We start from the raw sequence: 17,833 nt of genomic DNA, 5'->3' as shown, positions 1-17,833 counted from the left end.
TGGAACACTCATTTCTCAGCACTTTTGTTCCATCAGATTCAGAATACATCTCAATTGCCTATATATTTGTCAAAATCTCATTCTAATGTGAATAAATCTTATTTTTCTAGGGTTAACTAAATATATGCTAATTCAGTAATGGAACAAAACATACATCTTGTAGCCGAAGAAAAAAGGATTCGGTTAATCCAAATAAATATTGCACTGCGAGGTACTGTTCATCCATGATAAGTATTAACTACACATGGCTGAACAAAACATGTAACCAACGTAAAAAATTGTATCTTGGAAAATGGATGGTGGGAATTATTGTGGTTGTATGAACAATGTGTATGATGCAATCCAGCTCATGCTCTTCCTGTCGACGTCGCACTATTTTAGCTTTCATCATGGGAATCAGAATGTCGTCCTAATTTTCTTCTCTATATAGAAAATCTGCCATCTAGCTTGTTTTATCTAGGAGGAACTGGAACATTTTTAATCATGGCACCATTAATCTGGTCTACTTTTCATAGCCCTAATTACTGAAGACATGGAGGAGTTTTCTCGGGTAATGCATGATTAACACATCCATTTGCAAAACTGCACAATAAAAATCAAGATTTCCAATTGTACCTTGGAATTATTGTAATGCTTCTCACATTAGACTGTATAGACCAGTATCTTCCTCGTCGTAAATTCTGGCACTCAAGGGAGGAGGCGCACGGTAGGCCCGCGAGCGCTCGGCCCAAACAGAAGAGAAGTGATGGACGTTGTCTCGCTGGATATGCGGTACATGTAATCATCTGCATATGTATAACATCGGTTAATCGATGACCTCACAGAAGTCGTTTTACAAGATGATAATTCAATAAGAAAACCTATAAGCATGTGCCATGTAAATGAAAATTACATGGAAGGTGGTATAACGAACAAACCAAATGCTCGTGTTCCAAACAGATCCTGAAAAAAATATATACATCATTGGCAAGTGCACTTCTACTACTCTAGGATATACCGGTCTCTTTCAATCTGATGTTCTCATGATCTACCTTTTTAATAGTTTATTGCTAAGCTCAAGCAAGATTTTTGGGGGGAACTACAAACGCTCTGAATAGCTCAGAGGTGTACAAATGCACATCAAAGAGTGATTTGCTCATCTTAAAAGTGTTACTACATAATAATAACTTTACAAAACAGATAAATAGATGTAGTGTAAATTGTATTGCCTGCTTGAAGTGCCAAGTAGGAAAAGTAGATGATACTGGAAATAAATCTCTATATTAATTCTCCATGAACATCATATTCACAAACTTTACACCAGTAAATTGTATTTGCATCCACCTAATGATGTACTGTATATAAACATGCTAACTTGTAGCTATATAGTAACTGAAAGAATACTTTACCTTAACGTCTAAGCCATATCTCAAAGATAGGTAGGAGTGACAATATCACTCAATTTACCTCAGGAGACATGGCAAATAGAAGGAGTGACAATTTTATCCAACTTACTTCGCCAGCCACCTAATGCTGTACTGCATATAAACATGCTAACTTGCAGCTGCACAGTAAATGAAAGAGTGATGCACCTTAACATATAAACCATATCTCAATGGTAGGTAGAAGGAGTGACAAAATCAGTCAATTTTCCTCAGCAGATTTGGCAGATAGAAGGAGCGACATTTTAATCAACTTACTCAGTAGACACGGTAACCGCATCAAACCAGTGATCGCATTTTAAGGCCTGTAGAAGTGTTTGTTGACATGTATCAAAATCGGAGAGAAGGTCAGTTTAACACCGGCCTTCCTTAAAGGTTGAAGTACATGTTTAACTTTAGGATCACAGAGCTTCCATAAGCATAAGTTCTTACTGGGTCTATCAGGGAAAGAAATTTTAATTGACTTGGTATAGTTCCTCAAAGTACTTTAAGCCTGAATCATATTTTAGTTTTCATGGTTGTACATACTTAATAAGAAATGTACCTGTAGAGTACAGTCGGAGCATCATGAATTTTGTGTAATGTATATTGATATCTTAGACATGTAAAAGGTGTTGCTTCCCATGTAGGCCAAAATGGCTGCTCTGTAAATATTGTAACTACCTATTTTCGTCAATCCATGAAGCAGCAGGAGGCTTCTGCAGTGAATATCTGAAAAAGAGATGCACCTACTGTTACTGTTTTTAAATCACCCACATACATGGAGTACTATTTTACATGACATGCGTACATATGTTCCTCAACACTCCAGTATCTTGACTTACACGTGATGCAAAATCTCTGCAGTTTTTAAGTTGACGAGAAATTAAAGATAATAGTATCACTCCCTCCTCACGGTTGGTGCTGACTGTTGAGTGGTATCCAATTCATATCAATCTAAAATCTTGCAATTGAAAGAAACTCAAAATTTTGACCCCTAAATGAACTCACTCATTTGGCGTAATCGACATCTATACCACAACCTTCATACAATCACTCAGGCTTAGTCCTGATCCTCCTTTATCCATGGCATCTAGCTTTCCGTGTTTTTCGAAACTAAGCACACATGTTTGACTATACCAATATGTTCTCATAAATGTAAACAAATATCATATGAGAATAATCTCAAAAGAGAACCACACCTTTTCTTCACTGTTGTTATTTCCAATTGAAGCATATTCCAGTGATAAAGACCGTGACTTTGGTGTCTAGTGAGATGTTTCACCAGAAAATTGGCCTGGAAGGTTTGAACCTTTAGATCCCACTGAAACAGTTCGCAAGATAAGCTATCTCTTGGGCAACAACCTACAGCACAGAAGAAATATTAATGTAATCTCTACATATTAATAGTGTTGAAGTATATATACGATTATTGACTTGCTAGGATATATAGCTATAGGTGAATTCACATAAATGGGTCCCTTGTTAAGACGTACAACATTTGTCGACAGATTTCTGATTGTTGGAAAAAGAACTTTACCACTGTAGTTGGTAGGATATGCCAATAATACCTCACCCATGTTAGGAACAAGAGAAGAACCCTTCATTAAACTTTATCCAACCTTCAATTGGTGGTAGCAATCCATAAATTCAACTATTTATCTCTATTTAACACGGGCAAATGCAGTTGTGCATTAAGTTTTTCATGAAAAAAGTAGGAACTAAGGAGCAGTCGTGCATTAAGTTTTTCAAGAAAAATACATCTCCGAGTTGCAGAAAAAAACGAAGCATTGGATGGAATAAATCATGTTGTTCTGTACTGACCTTGTGAAGTAGAATGTGCAACTGACAGGCCATGCGTAGTTTAACTCCAGTAAATTCAGAGAGGAAAGACATATTTGTAGATGCAAAAATTGCATACTGATGGAAATAGATAATAATATGAATCAAATTGCTAGTAAGAACATTATTTTTTACCTTCAGGCATAATTGCAGAAGTAATAATAGCTCACTACCAGATATATGGTTTAAGAGAACAATCGTATAATTTTACCATATAGTGCCCTTATAGCAGTAAAATCAGTTCAGTCCCAATTATGTTGAAGCTTATATATACTGAAATTGAAGTCAAAATAACCTTCAGAATAGAAAACTTCTTAATTCTTATCTTTTGTTGGCGGACTTCGATCAGGAATTCAGGATGCACAATCATGTATGCAGCTGCATACGGCACTGTACCCGCCTTAATTCACTTTTGCCTTGTAAAGGTTGTGTTAGTCCGTGACTACTTGCACATCCATACAACGTCAAAATTCAGAGCACATGTCGCACCACCAAATCCAGCCATGTTGCAAGCAAGGCCAAATCAACGCCCAAAAATGAAGAACAAACACAGTTACAGAAGAAGAAACAACTCACAGTCGACGGGAGGGTGGAGGCTAAGGCCAAGGACCTCGAACTCCTGTAGGGCAGCTAGTGCTCACAGAGTTGGAGTCGAGGGCCGAGCGCGTCACAATCTTCGACATGGGGGCGTCGGGTCTGTCCTTCCAGCGCAGCCCCGCCCTATCCACCGGAGGGCGCCACGCGAGCCTTCTGCCAAGAACCAAGAGGGAAGAGGTTGAGCTCTCCGCCTCTCCGTCAGGTGCACCTTGGGAGAGGCCGAGCTCTCCGGTCGGTCCTCGTCTGTCGGCCCACGAGTCTTCGTGCAGCACCGTCATCCTTCCACGCGCACAGGCTCAGCACATGTTGCACCTCACCCCACCGAGGTTCCCTATGCCCCGTCGCCGCGGTGCAGAAACGGCAGGAGCGAGAGGAGAATTAAGGAGGGATCCGCTCATGCTGAATTTTGACTTCATTTGTTCCTTGAAAATCTCAATCACTTCCTCAGCAAGATCTCCATTCAAGAAGGCAGACTTTACATCCATTTGATGAATTTTCCACTCAAACTGAGCTGCAAGTGCTACCAACAGGCTGATGGATTCAAGGCGTGCTACAGGAGCAAAGACTTCCTCAAAATCAATGCCTTGCCTATGAGCATACCCCTTTGCCACTAATTCTGCTTTGTGTCTTATGAGTTTGCCATCTGGATCTTTCTTAAGCTTGTAAACCCACTTCAAACCTATTGACTTATGTCCTTTAGGCAGCTCACACAACTTCCATGTGGAGTTTTCCTCAATAGAGCTCAGCTCCTCTCTCTCATCGCCTGCATCCAACATGCTTCTCTTCTGGCTCCTCCATCCCCAGTAGACAGAGACCTGAGTAGGCTGCATCGACCACCTCTGTTTCTTCATAGATCTCTTCCAGAAGTCGTGTACCTTGTGGGCCTTGAGATGGTTCAGTATGCGGAGTGGTAGGTGAGCTAGCGACCTGTGCAGGCGTCGAATGAGCATCTGGTAAGATGAATGGAATAGCAGTTCCATCGTATGCTTTCGTGTTTCTCCTTTCCTGCTGTGGCGCCACTGGCTCGGCAGAGTTCTCTGCCGCGGCAGCGCTCTGTCCTGGTCTGCCCCTCCGTCTGACTCGCCTGGTCAGAGTACGTGATCACAAGTGGCTCCATGCTTTTCCAGGAGCTCCAATCCCAACTCCTGTCCTCCTCAAACACAACGTCACGCGTGACAACCAGTTTCCCACAATCTGGATCAAATACACGGTAGGCTTTTGATCCAGCTTCATTACCAATGAATACCATTTGCTTGCTTATGTCTGCAAGCTTCGTTTGGCCAGGCCCAACCTTTTTCACATGTGCTACGCAACCGGACGTCCGTAGATGCTGAACTGAAGGTTTTCTGCCATGCCATGCTTCATAAGGCGTCATCCCTCTGACGCTCTTTGTCGGTGCTCTGTTCAGCAAGTAAACTGCAGTTTTTTTTTTTGAGAACAGTACAACGCAGACGCTCACAAACACGCACGTACAAACACCCCTATGAACGCACGCACGCACACCCTACCCCTATGAGCACCTCCGAGGGACTGAGCCGGCATATCTTGAGGTTGACGAAGTCACCACTGGCGCCTCGCTGTTGACGGGCACGTCACCTACCACTGAAAGCATAGCGCCGGTTAAATCCTGGAATAAATCCAGGTAAATGCAAACACCCATGTCAAGTCTAGGACTTGAACCTGGGTGGGCTGGTTCCACCACAAGGGACCTAACCACCAGAGCCAAGCTCTGTTTGCAAGTAAACTGCAGTTGTCACAGCTTGTCCCCATAATTTGTTTGGCACACCCATACTTTTGAGCAGGCTCCTAGCCATTCCAACGACCATCTGATTCCTCCGCTCGACAACACCATTGTGTTGCGGTGTGTACGGTGCCGTGCGAAAGTGCTTGATGCCATGTCGTTCACGGTCCGCTCATGTACAAGAAGTTATGTCAGGGTACCCCGAGAAAGCACTATAACTCAAACGCCACTCCACCACTGCATCCATCTGTCATGACGTCACTCCGCCATACCTGGTGTGGCCCAGGCTTGCCGAGAAAAAGCTAGAGCTCGTGGAATCGTCTCTCCAGTCTCCGGTGAGGTCATTCGCCGCGAACGGCCGATCCGAACTCATCCTCATGACTCGGATGAAACCAAGCGGGTAGACAAGTGGCGTCGGATCCTGTCGATCGGTTGATGCAACGCGGGCACACGGATGAAACGATCCATGTCATTGTCGTCGACTACTTTGACGACGACGGTGGCGACATGAGCTCCAGTAGAGCAACCGACACGTCAACACATATGACCACCACCATCAATTGAGCCTGGTATTTTTGATGGCTTATTTACCTACCAACGCCACCTATTGCTGGACGGATGGGATATATAGTACGTACAGTATTTCAGGCTGCTCGTGGCGCGTGATTTCCAGCCCGGCCCGGCTGATCAGCCCTATCAGAACGGGAGAGCCGCCATATATAATAATAATAATAATAATAAACCAAGCCTTCCCTTCCCCCTCCAGAGAGAAGAGAAGCAAACCCTAGCCGCGACCGATCCGTCTCGTCCTCCCGGCCGTCAAACTATGGCGCTACGCAACCTGGCCGTGAAGATGCGGATCCCGGCCTCGGCCGCGCCCCGGCTCCTGTCAGCCCCTCGCGTTTTGCCGGCGGCCGGTTCTCGGGCGCTCCCTTTCTCCTCCTCCTCCAAGTCCCCCATTAAGGTATCCTCCTTCTCCCCTGGACACCGCGCTCGCTCAAGCTAAACCACTAGTTGGAGTAGGTAGTGCTAGAGCTTCCACCTGTATGTGATTATGTATGCATGGAAATCGACCGGTCATCTCTTAGATTTCCCCCAACTCCAGATCTAGGTGCAAAAGGCACGCCCTTTGTGCAACTTCGTGGCTAGCGATCCAATTAAATACTGAATTAATCTTCCCAAGAGGCTTTAACATATTGGTCAGTTGCTGATTCCGTCTTTTTATATACTTTGTGCTGGACTGTTCTAAATTAACCCTAGCTAGGGGTACGTATAGTATGCCATTGTGATTTTTGCGAGCCTTTCTTGCCAGGGGAAAGGGGTGCCATGATTGGTAGTGGTACATGCTGCTTACTTTCTACGTTTGTTCATCATCATCTGCGGTAGTCGTCATGGCATTTCAAAACTCATTCTTTTAAAGGTTGCAATGCCTTCACTGTTACAAATTATGCTTTGTTTCGTATGCAAGTTGCTTAGTGACTATCTTTATAAACAGAATTTTAAAGACATGTACATATCATTCTAACATTGTCATCATGCCCCCCACCTGAATATTTTTCTAACTTTCCTTGGTACAAGGCTGGTGGTTCACAATTTGTAAACTACTAGCAGTACTTAATCATTTTTCAGGCAGGTTCTTAATTGGTTTCTCACTTGTCATTGTTAACTGAAGATTTACAACTTCGATGTGATGATTGCAGATTTTGTGTCTTGTATTTGTAAGAGTTGAAAATAGAGTATTAACAATCAGGAATGATTACCAAATAAACTTTTTTGTGCAACTGTTAGCCTGTTACTTGAAAGGTGTAAACTTCGGGTAATATCTGTACTTATATAAGGTGGCAGCTTTTAGCACTGCCAATGCTCTGTCTCGTGATATTTTTATTCCCCTGTATCCTTACGTGGCATGTGAGAATAATAGTGCTAAATCTTGCACCGGATATTACCTTCTGAGCTTCTTTTACCCTTGTTGAATTGTAGGTCGCTAGAAGCTGGTACCTGTTACAGCGAGAGCATTATGATGATCTGACAAAAGAGTTAAGAAACTTAAGGTAAGAGCTATAACTCAACTTTCATTTGGTACTACTACTGATCAAATGGCTGATTATTATGATGTAATGCCTTACCCTTTCTTGTTTTTGGCAGCCGTCTGGTTTTGTGGACTGAAAAGTTCGATCGTTTCCTTAGGCGGGTTTACCTAGTCGGCACTCCTTTAACCGCTGGTTGTTTGGTCTTGGAGTGGAATGACTATCGGAAAGCCAGTGAAGCTGCGAGGAAGGAATGGCTATCCACCACTAATGCTGATGTATGTTAGCACTCTCTTTATGGTAACTATCTGCAATAGCAGGTAACCATCTAGCAACGATGGTTTGCTGTGTCTATGTTGAACCCTATTGCTTCGTGGGGACAGTGGTTATTGTCTTCTGTAATTTGTGTAAGCGTACTTGTTTGTTGTACTGGTGTGTTGCACTTGTTATTGTTGATCTGGTGAAAGTCCGAACAACTGGTTTTGTCAACTTTGTTCTGTGCAGCGGCAATGTGCGGACTTGCTCAACTTTGCCCAGCTTAGGCTTATTATGTTTCCTATACACAAGTGTAGTTTTCTTGTTGCACGGCTTCTAGCCTTCTAGTGTGTTGGCTCCAGTGCTCGGTTGTAAATTCCCCCTGTCTAGGCTGCCTCTTTGGCGAGTAGTCTGGAGTCCTTTTTGTGTTTTGCTTTAGGAGTACATAATGTACATTCCAAGGCTTGGATATTTCTAAGAACATGTACTCTTAGCCGATCACGTTCCTCCCACCACATCTGAGATCCTTTCACTTGGTACCATCTCTTGCGCTTCAGAAGGCCAGCTTGTGAAGACCGTGAACTTGAGTGGACCAATATTTCAACCATGCCCCTACGCCCTTACAAGTCAGGGCATCTTCAGCACCCTCAAGTAATATGGATTGGAGAGAGTATTATATTCCCTCCGTGCACTAATGTAAGATGTTTTAGATTCTTAGAGTAGACTAGAAACGAACTAAAAGAAGTGCATCTAGACACTAAAGGTAGACTAGAGATACAAACAAAAATGAGTAGACAAAAATGAGTAGACCTATAAAAAAAAGCTAAACATCTTACATTTCTGCACGGAGGGAGTAGGATTGCAATCTATACCTATACCTAATAATAAAGGGAGAAGCGTTTCCGTGGATTCGTCCGGTTGATCCGTCGCACTAATTTTTCGTCCGTCGTCCGTCGTCAGCTTTCCCTATTTGATACGGCTTCTTTGGAGTTTATCGTGCCGAAGCTTCGGTAGACCGAACAACCCGTGCGCGTGCCGTGACCGTCCTTGAATCCAACCAAATCTTTTGCCCAGCCGCACGCCACCCCTCTACTATTTATACACCCCGCCCCAGACCAGATCAATCTATCAACTTCACAGATCTACGGCTCCTCACAAGACGCAAGGCGCCGAAACGCTGATGCCGTCCAGCTTCGCTTGATTTCTTGCTTAGAGCATCTCCACCAGACGCGCTATATAGGCCGCGCGGCAAAAAATGTCCGATATAGCGCGCGCAGGAGGGAATCAGGCGCTCCAGCAGGCGCGGTAAACGGCGCGACGCTGTAAAATTTTTAGGGCGCGCGGCGTTTTGCACAAACCGGAGCGGCATATCTGACGCGTCGGCTACAGCTCGCGGCAACGCTCCGCGCCCGCGCCAAAAGCCCAATGGCTGGAAATTCCCCCCACCTGCGCCCTCATTTCCCCACCTACCGCCGACGCGAAATCCAGCCGCCGCCGGTCGACTCCGCCGCGTCGTAGATCCGCGTCGCCCGCACCTCCTCCTGGCAGCGGCGGACGCGACCTGACGGTAAAGGCTGACTAGCGGCAGCGTTGGACGCGACCCGACGGCTTCGGTAAAGCAGCTTTTCTAGTTGCACGACATGCGATGATTTTTTTTTGAATAGATACATCTGAATTCAAAGGCATATGGCTCTTTACCGATTTTTTAGATTCCTGAAAATCAAATAGGATATAAGAGTTTTCAGAGGTTCAAGATTTTCATGGAAAAAGAATACCGCCGCCGCATATGCTATCTATTGAAAACCTGCGGGTGCACCACCATCTTCCCTCTTCCCTCTTCCTCTCTTCCACTTCCTGCTTTTCCTCTTCTCTCTTCCTATTTCCCTTTCCCTTTCTCCTCCTCCTTCCTCTCCCTCCCTCCGGCCACCACCTCCTCAAGCTACTTCCTCTAGCTATTTCCTTCGGTGACCACCTCCTCGACCTACCTCCAGCCATGTATGCCTTTGTCGACCTTCTTCCGGCGAGCTACCCTCTCAGCGAGCTACTACACGGTACGACAACGACCAAGGCGGTGACAGCCACGACCATGGGTGATATCTCTTGATTAGATCGAAGGGCTGCTAGTTTCAGCCAACCATGACACCAACTTGGTTATCGTGGATACATTCTCGAAATATAGTCATTTCATGGCGCTCAAGCATCCATTTACAACACTACAAGTGGAAAAAGCATACATGAAAAATGTGTTTAAGATCCATGAGCTACCTCAAGCTATTGTCTGCGATTTCACGTGACCGGATATTCACAAGCATAGTGTGGAAGGACCTCTTCCAACTGACCTGGCTACTAGGCTCAAGGAACGTAAAGTGATGCGTGAACTGTTACACCACCAACTCCTGCGAGCTAAACAGAGGATGAAGCATCAGGAGGACAAGCATCGCAGTGAGCGTGAGTTTGAGGTGGGCGATAAAGTTTTTCTTAAGTTGCAACCCTATATTCAGCAATCAGTGGCTCGCCGCCCATGGCAGAAACTGGCATTTAGATACTTTGCCGCAACGCATTGGATCGGTGGCATACAAGATCAACTTGCTAGACGCGGCAGCCACATTCACCCAGTGGTGCACGTCTCATTGTTGGCTGAATAAGGTTGTTCGTCCCAGTACTCCGGTGAGCACCATGCTACCTCCCACCATGGAGCGCTGCTACATGCGATCCAAAATCTTGTGCAGGTACTCGCACGTCGACTGGTGAAGAAAGGCAACGTCACCGCCTGTCAAGTACTTATTCAGTGGGAAGGCATGGCCACCAATCTTGGAACCTCGGAAGATGAGGATCGATGTCGCCAATTCTACCCAAGATGGGGCAGCCGCACGCTGCATGGCCCCAGTAGGAAGGGATGCAGAGCTGCGGGCGGTAGCCGGTAGGGAGGTCAATGGGCGTAAAGTTGAGCTTGAGCAGGTCCCCCGACATGGGCCGCCGACCGTGCGCGTCTGGCCAACACCCAAATCTGTTCTCATGTCTGGCCGCAAGTCAGAAGACAGAAGAACAATCACACAACCTCTGATTTTCCTAGAGTGTGGTGAATGAAACAGAAAACTTAACAGCACAAGTTCCAAGTACATTTTCGATAAAGGGCGCTTCATTACTCAAAAAATTCAAGCATTACACACAGCCGCTACATAACTAAGATGCACACAGCCGTTCGAGTATCAAGTCTGAAAACAAATAAAATATAAAGGAAGACAAAAGGAGCCAACTAGACTAAGCTTCATTGGCTTCAATCCTTCTAATATGCAGCCACCCATGTTGGAAAGTAAATTCCTTGGCCGTGTTCTCCAACCGTGTAGACACCTTCATAAAGAGGTCTCGGTCCATCGCGTGGTACACGTGATAAAGCTACTTTAAAACAAACAAAAAAAGAGGTCTCGATCCTCCAAGCGTTGAAGTGGCGACCATGAACGGAGCAAAATGGTACATCGGTAAATGACCTGCATAAGAGAAGAATTCTTGTCATTGAAAACCTTGTCATTCCTACATAGCCAAAGCGTCCATACGACTGCAATCGCGCCCACTCTAGTAAGCGTTTTATACCTAGTATCTACCCCATTTAGCCAATTGTCAAATATATTTGCAATGCTACGAGGTGGGTATAAGTAGAACCCATATGAATGATTGATCATATTGATCTAGCAAACCGACAATTGAAAAAAAGGTGCTTTATTGTCTTGTCTTCATGACAGAAAACACATTTTTTACAACCGTGCCAGTTGCGTTTAACAAGGTTGTCTTTGGTTAAAATCATACCGCGACGAAGGTACCATGCAAAAACTTTCGTTTTCAATGGTATCTTCATATTCCAAATTTATTTATTATTAACAATACTTTGACTGAGAATGGTAAGCGCCTTATACATTGAATTGACCGAGAAAAAACCGTTCTTGGTTAGGTTCCATCGGAATTCATCGGTCCCTGAGCTAGTTGTATTGAAGCTAACCTCTATAGCAAGTCATTCCAACTAGGCCAATTAGATTACGCATGAACATCATGGTGGAAGGAGAAGTTTCCATAACCTTCTGCAAGGTGTCTCCCTTATAATGAACAATCTTTACTATTATATGTGAGGTTGTACGTCGTCAAAAATGTTTGATGTCAAAGATTGGGGACATCCACACCATTGATCTGCATCCAATCTAATCTAACGCACAGGCTTCCGAGAAAGAAAAGGAAAGACAAGATTCAAAAAAAAAAAAAAATCAGAGATTGCATATATAATCGTACTTCCTAATCCCGCCGCATACATCCGCACAATCCAAAAATATTAAAAAAAGATTAGATGCACAATTAAAGGGCTAATTAATCGTCCTTTCCAATTGTACCACATAGTAGTATATGGCTTCGTCTCTCCACAGGCCGTACATAGTCAACCCCCTTCGTCAAGCACGTAGTCCAACTGCTGCCGTAGCCCTGGAGTACCATTGTGTTGCCGCCCTGGAGTCCCTATAGGTATTTTGAGCTGGCTCGTTTGACTATAAAAAGAAGAAATAGAAACACCCAAAATTGCATTGTACTACCAGGGTTGAGACGTTGAGTCGCTGCCTCAAGGGGGACGAGACATAGAACTGCGTGAGAGGTTTCGGGGACTCGCCGGTGTGCCACCCGTCGGAGCGTGCCAGCGTGGCGCGGGCCTGGGCGACAGACGACAGAGGTCCATGGCACGGGCGTCCATTGGCTGAATGGTGGCGTGAAGGCGAACTTATTGGCCGGGCGACAGGCGGGGTGCTTCTCCCATAGTCCTGTTCTTGTCCTGCTTTATTTAATTTCATTCTCTTACGGCAACCAGTCAGTTTGGAACTTTCGATATTGTGGTGTTCACTGTTCAGCAATGTAAATCTGTTTCTTATTGGCACCAAGAGCCAAGGTTGAGGCTAGATGTGTTTAGTCCATTGAGTTAAGAGCTTCCGTGTTTAGTCCAACATGAGTTCTTGCACTAGCGAGTGAGAGGTTTGTAGTATGTAATTGCATAAGTAGCTGAAAAAAATTCATTTCTGTTTCATGCTATATTCTGTTCATCAGCTTAGAAACTTTTAGAGTCAAAGTCTTAGAGATTATGTCCTAGCGAGTGAGAGTTAAGATGCATATTTGAATTTGATTATATCCTTCTCCATTATACCTTATGCAGTCAGCTTCTGAAGAATTATTGAATGTTCGAGCATGCAAGCTATGCATGCACTGCCTGCCAATGCATGGGAGAACTGATTCATGGCACGTTTGCTGTTGTGACTTCTAACAAAAAAAATGTTCTGGTTATACTCTGTACATAATCCAGAGAAGCTCTAATGTGAATCTGATTTTATCCATGCCCCGACTAAATGGAAGAATGAAGTCAGTTGGGAGACCACTCGAAATATTTCATTACTAATGTCTCGCAGGTAAAGATCCATACAAAGCCTAAGTGACTAACAACTTGATGAGTGGTAACATTCTCATATAACGGTTCATTTTCCTTGCTCAAATACATCACTTCTCATGATTTGTTGACCAGTTTTTAAGCAAACCGAGAAAAACATCTTTGAAAAGTTCAGGAAGCGACAAATAAGGTGGATGGCTAAAAGTAGTAGCATACAAATATGTATTTATAAAGGGCGAGGCACTATATTTTGGCTGTAGTATAGCAGAGTGTTATAAACACGACAAGTAAATAATAAAGAACGAAAAGTAAATCGTAGCAGAGACACAATATTTTAACGTGGAAAACCCCTCCAATATAGGGGAAAAACCAGGGACATCAGTTAGCAAAATTTCACTATGTTGGGGAGTGTTTACAAACACAGTGGGTTATCATATAATCTGATAAACCCTAGCCGGCGGCTTACAAGAAGTATATATAGACGGTGGCATCGATCCGTAATGGTAGCCTCCGGCGACGGCCATCTCCGCTTCGGCCCAAGCCTTCGGGGATGGGTCTCGCTCCGCTCGTCAGAAGTTAGCCTTCTTATGAATTTGGATCACAATATAACACATATGAGTATCACGTATAGATGGAGATGCCCAAAAACTATTGACCTGCAGCTTGTCGGTGAAGATGAGTGTAAGCAGTACTTGTTAAACTCCGATCAAAGGAAGTGGGAGAGGATGTGTCCGTCTGTAGTAAGCCCATTGAGCTTGACGTCGGCACGTGGAAGACCTTGCGTGATGGGAGGAGCTCAAAGGCGGAGTTTTATTTTGGTGAGGAGGACATCGCGGGTGGCAGAGCAAAGCCCGGCGCGAGCCATCAAATGCGTGGTGGAGTTGGCCCTGGTCGCGGATCCAGTGGAGATGAGGTCCGCCCCTTCGCTTGCGCTTACGCTTAGTCTCCTTGCCTTCCGGGAGCCTCAAGCTATTGTGACTGCCGCCGGGTCTCTGGTACATTCTCGTCCTATTTGGGGACCCAAATGAAAAAAACGAGCGGCGGAGAAGAGAAGGGGTGTTCCACGGGGCGCATGATGGGGCCAAGCCTTGGTAGAGATGGGAGATTAGGCGGCGGGGTAAAGCCACGGTGGCCGGGGAGAGCAAGTGGTGGCCAAATAAAGGGCCCTTGGGAGAAATAGATGGGAGACTGCGTGAAGCCAGGAAAAGAAGTTAGAGAAAAGTTAGTCAACGGTACTCAAAAGACCGTAAAACTCAGTGAGCGGTACCGTAAAGACTAGACCCGATGTTGTTGAAAAATATTAAAAAATAATAAAAAATAGCGGCCATAGCAACGCACGGGCATTCAACTAGTATTGTATAAGGCTGGATATTGTTCTCGAAGAGTAGTTGTTCACAACCATCTATCTTCCCAGAACCTAATCTCCGCCCCATTTCTTATGGAGAACGAACCATATGGGAAAAAGTGTGTCTTAGTTGCCATAATGCCAGCCCAAAAGTGTGAATCTCCAGGTTTCCAATAGACCTCGCTTTTGAACCCACATATTTTTTTCCTTAATAGTTGTTGCCATATACCATCCTCAGTTAATAACTTGGCCAGCCATTTTTCTAACAATGCCCTGATCTTAATTCAAAATCGTGAACACCAAGTCCACCTTGATCTTTTGGACGGCAGACAACACTCCATTTTACCAAAAGAATCTTGAACGTAGATAGTCTAACCGGAAAAAACAATTCATTTTTATGGAAATTAATTTTGAGACCTGAAAATTGCTCGAATGATGTAAGAATTAACTTCAGATTTCGTATTTCCTCCAAGTCGTGATCCATAAAAAGAATTGTATCATCGGCATACTGAAGAATAGATAGTCCCCCATCAATAAGATGAGGCACCACCCTTCAATCTAACCATCAACCTTCGCGCGCTCAAGGCCTCCAGCATATAGTATATAGCAATACCTGCAAATTGCCTCAACCACCACCGGTCTTCGTGCATCTGCCATGAAGAACAAATAAACTGAGAAAATATGAGGTATTCAACTAATACAAGTTTGCATGGGTTTCGTAAAATAATTGTGTTAAATCATTGCTGGTAATTAACTGATGCCGCCAGGACAACGCATGTGCCTACGAGAGCTCGACATAAGTCACCTGCAGTCAGGACGCCAGGATCATGTCTACGACAACGAGCAAATCATTGGGAACTAGCAGCATTGACATATGGGTAATTGATGATTATTTTGTCTTTTAGGCCTTGTTCGGTGCTAGTGTTTGTGGGAATTAGTGAAGATAATACTCTAAAGTATTGGTTGAGTCTCTACCGTCACTCAGTCCCCACAAAATCTCATCCTCAATCCACTAGGTACGGTAGATTATTGGGGATTTGAATAAATACAATACTAAGGTATAGGAAAAAGTGGGGATAAGCGGTGTGATTAAACTCGTTCAATACTCTTGCACCAAACGTGTATTTACAATAAGTGAGGATTTAGTGTTTGCTGGATTATCCCCACTAATACTCTAGCGTCAAATTAGGCCTTAATGGGCAGAATTTTGTCTCTGCTACTCCTTTGCAAAAAGCTCAGAAGGTAGTGTCTCCAAACTCTAAAGCCCATAACAAACGTGATTGGCGTTCATGCCTGTTGTCATGCTGTTTAAGGGTCCGTGGACTTTGCCTAGAGGAAAGAGGTCATTACTGGGGATGGATTTGTTTGGCAACTGTCACCATCACAATTCCAATGTGAAGAGGCGTTGTTTTCTGATTTCTTAGTACAGGATGCACTAGATGTGGTTCCGCCTATGCCTGCACCCAAACATGCCGTGAAAGTTGATGCAGTAATTCTTGGTTCGGCTATTTAACTTCGTGATACTGATGGTAGCTGCCTGCAGGGTTTTTTGACTCACCAGCTCTGTGTACACCCTGTCAATTCTGTCTTACTTGTAGGAAAGTAAGCTGACATGTTCATCTGTTATCATCAGGAGTGGCGTATTTACACTTGCAGTTCAGGTATTACCTTAAACTAAAGATCTGATTATACTGTCTAGAGGTGGATTGGCTAAGCTCTCTTTATGATCTTTTTGCTGAATATCTTGTAAATAACAAACTAAATTGTGAGAAGTTATTGAGTGCATGGTACAACCTAACAAAAATCACCCTATCAATTGAAAATCGCTTCAGTATGTTCATGTGTCCATGATTCCTGGGAAATCTGATGATTTTTTTTTTATTACTTTGGTCACTAAAATGTTAGATGTACATGATTTCATTTTAAATAATAGAACATATAAACTACAATCAATTGAAGTAATGATCCAATTAATTGGTATTTCTCTGCGATTTTGGATCCGGCGTAACAAATGCTTTCTAGACATCATTGCTTTTCTCCGTATTTCACGGATTACATCTTTATATTAATTCCTAATACTGTCACATTATCCGTATATAAAATTGCAACTTTTAGTTCGGAATAGCACTTTGTACTTTGGCCAATTGATTTAAGTAAATCCCATATTTGTACAATATAGATGGAAAGGTGCATTCAAACACCTCTACAAATATTGCTAGTCTTGTGTTGAATGCAAAATTCAACCTTTGTGTTTCTTCAAAGGTGAGGCAGGCCTCTCAGTAGATGGAAGAGAGACAACTAGATAAGCAATATATAATAAACAGTAAAATCAAAGTTGTTTTGTCTGCACGGAATACTAAGCTTTTCTTTTTTTTTCCGGTGCAACGCATGGACATATTTCCTATATTAAATTAGGATGTGTCTAAGTTTTAGTAGACTGAGACTTAACTTATATCTCAGTCAGTGTATTTTGATGTGGACCTAAACAAAGTATAAACAATAGCAAACACGATCTTGAAGGCAGAAACAAAATCCAACGATAGAGCACGTGACTGAGACATAAGCTACGTCTCAGCTAGCTGAAACTTAGCAATTCATATTAAATTATGCATATGTATTTGTACATCAAGACGTACCAACAAATACTACAAATATGTCTCTGAACTTATATGGTTAGGACTTAGGACATGTATGCAAGTATGTGTATGTCAAATTTGAACCTAAAATATCAAATTATGTAGCCTATACAAAAACAATTGTACTGTTCACGATATAGGAGTAGACATATACTATTCACAATATAGCAAAGTTCCCAAAGTTCATCTTCTCTTTTTTGTGTAGGTCCTGTAGGACGATTTTTGACATGCAATATAGGAGTAGACATATACTATTTACAATACAGCAAAGTTCGCAAAGTTCCTCTTCTCTTTTTTGTGTATGTCCTGTAGGACGATTTTACATGTTGGTGCGTGAATTATGTCAAAATTTTCTAACCCATTTAAAAAGAGTTAATCAATTTACTAAAATATCAGGTGCACAGGCACCTAGGTGCTCCATCTTAATACTCAGTTAAAACTCTACTTCCTCAGCACCTCACTCTGGTGCCCACACATCGTCCAAATTTGGAGAACGAGAAAGAATCAAACAATAATAATTTCAAACTTCACCCCTAAAAGAGGAAACTCCTGAGGGAGTGTTTCAATCATGAGATGTGGCAGA

General features: G+C 43.4%; 1 protein-coding gene across 1 annotated transcript; it reads left to right on the top strand.

Annotated features, from left to right (window-relative positions):
* The first annotated feature begins 6,313 nt into the window (after positions 1-6,313).
* On the top strand, positions 6,314-8,096 carry LOC127305351 (uncharacterized). Its single transcript, XM_051335763.2, has 3 exons — positions 6,314-6,544; positions 7,561-7,631; positions 7,726-8,096. Exons 1-3 carry the CDS (start codon positions 6,407-6,409, stop codon positions 7,892-7,894), a joined length of 378 nt encoding a protein of 125 aa, XP_051191723.1. The 5' UTR covers positions 6,314-6,406; the 3' UTR covers positions 7,895-8,096.
* Positions 8,097-17,833: the final 9,737 nt, after the last annotated feature.

The sequence above is a fragment of the Lolium perenne genome, chromosome 6 (genome assembly GCF_019359855.2).
Source record: "Lolium perenne isolate Kyuss_39 chromosome 6, Kyuss_2.0, whole genome shotgun sequence".
In the NCBI taxonomy this organism is placed as follows: Eukaryota; Viridiplantae; Streptophyta; class Magnoliopsida; order Poales; family Poaceae; genus Lolium; species Lolium perenne.
Note: the sequence above shows the minus strand (reverse complement) of the source record. Positions and strands in the feature narration are given on the sequence as shown.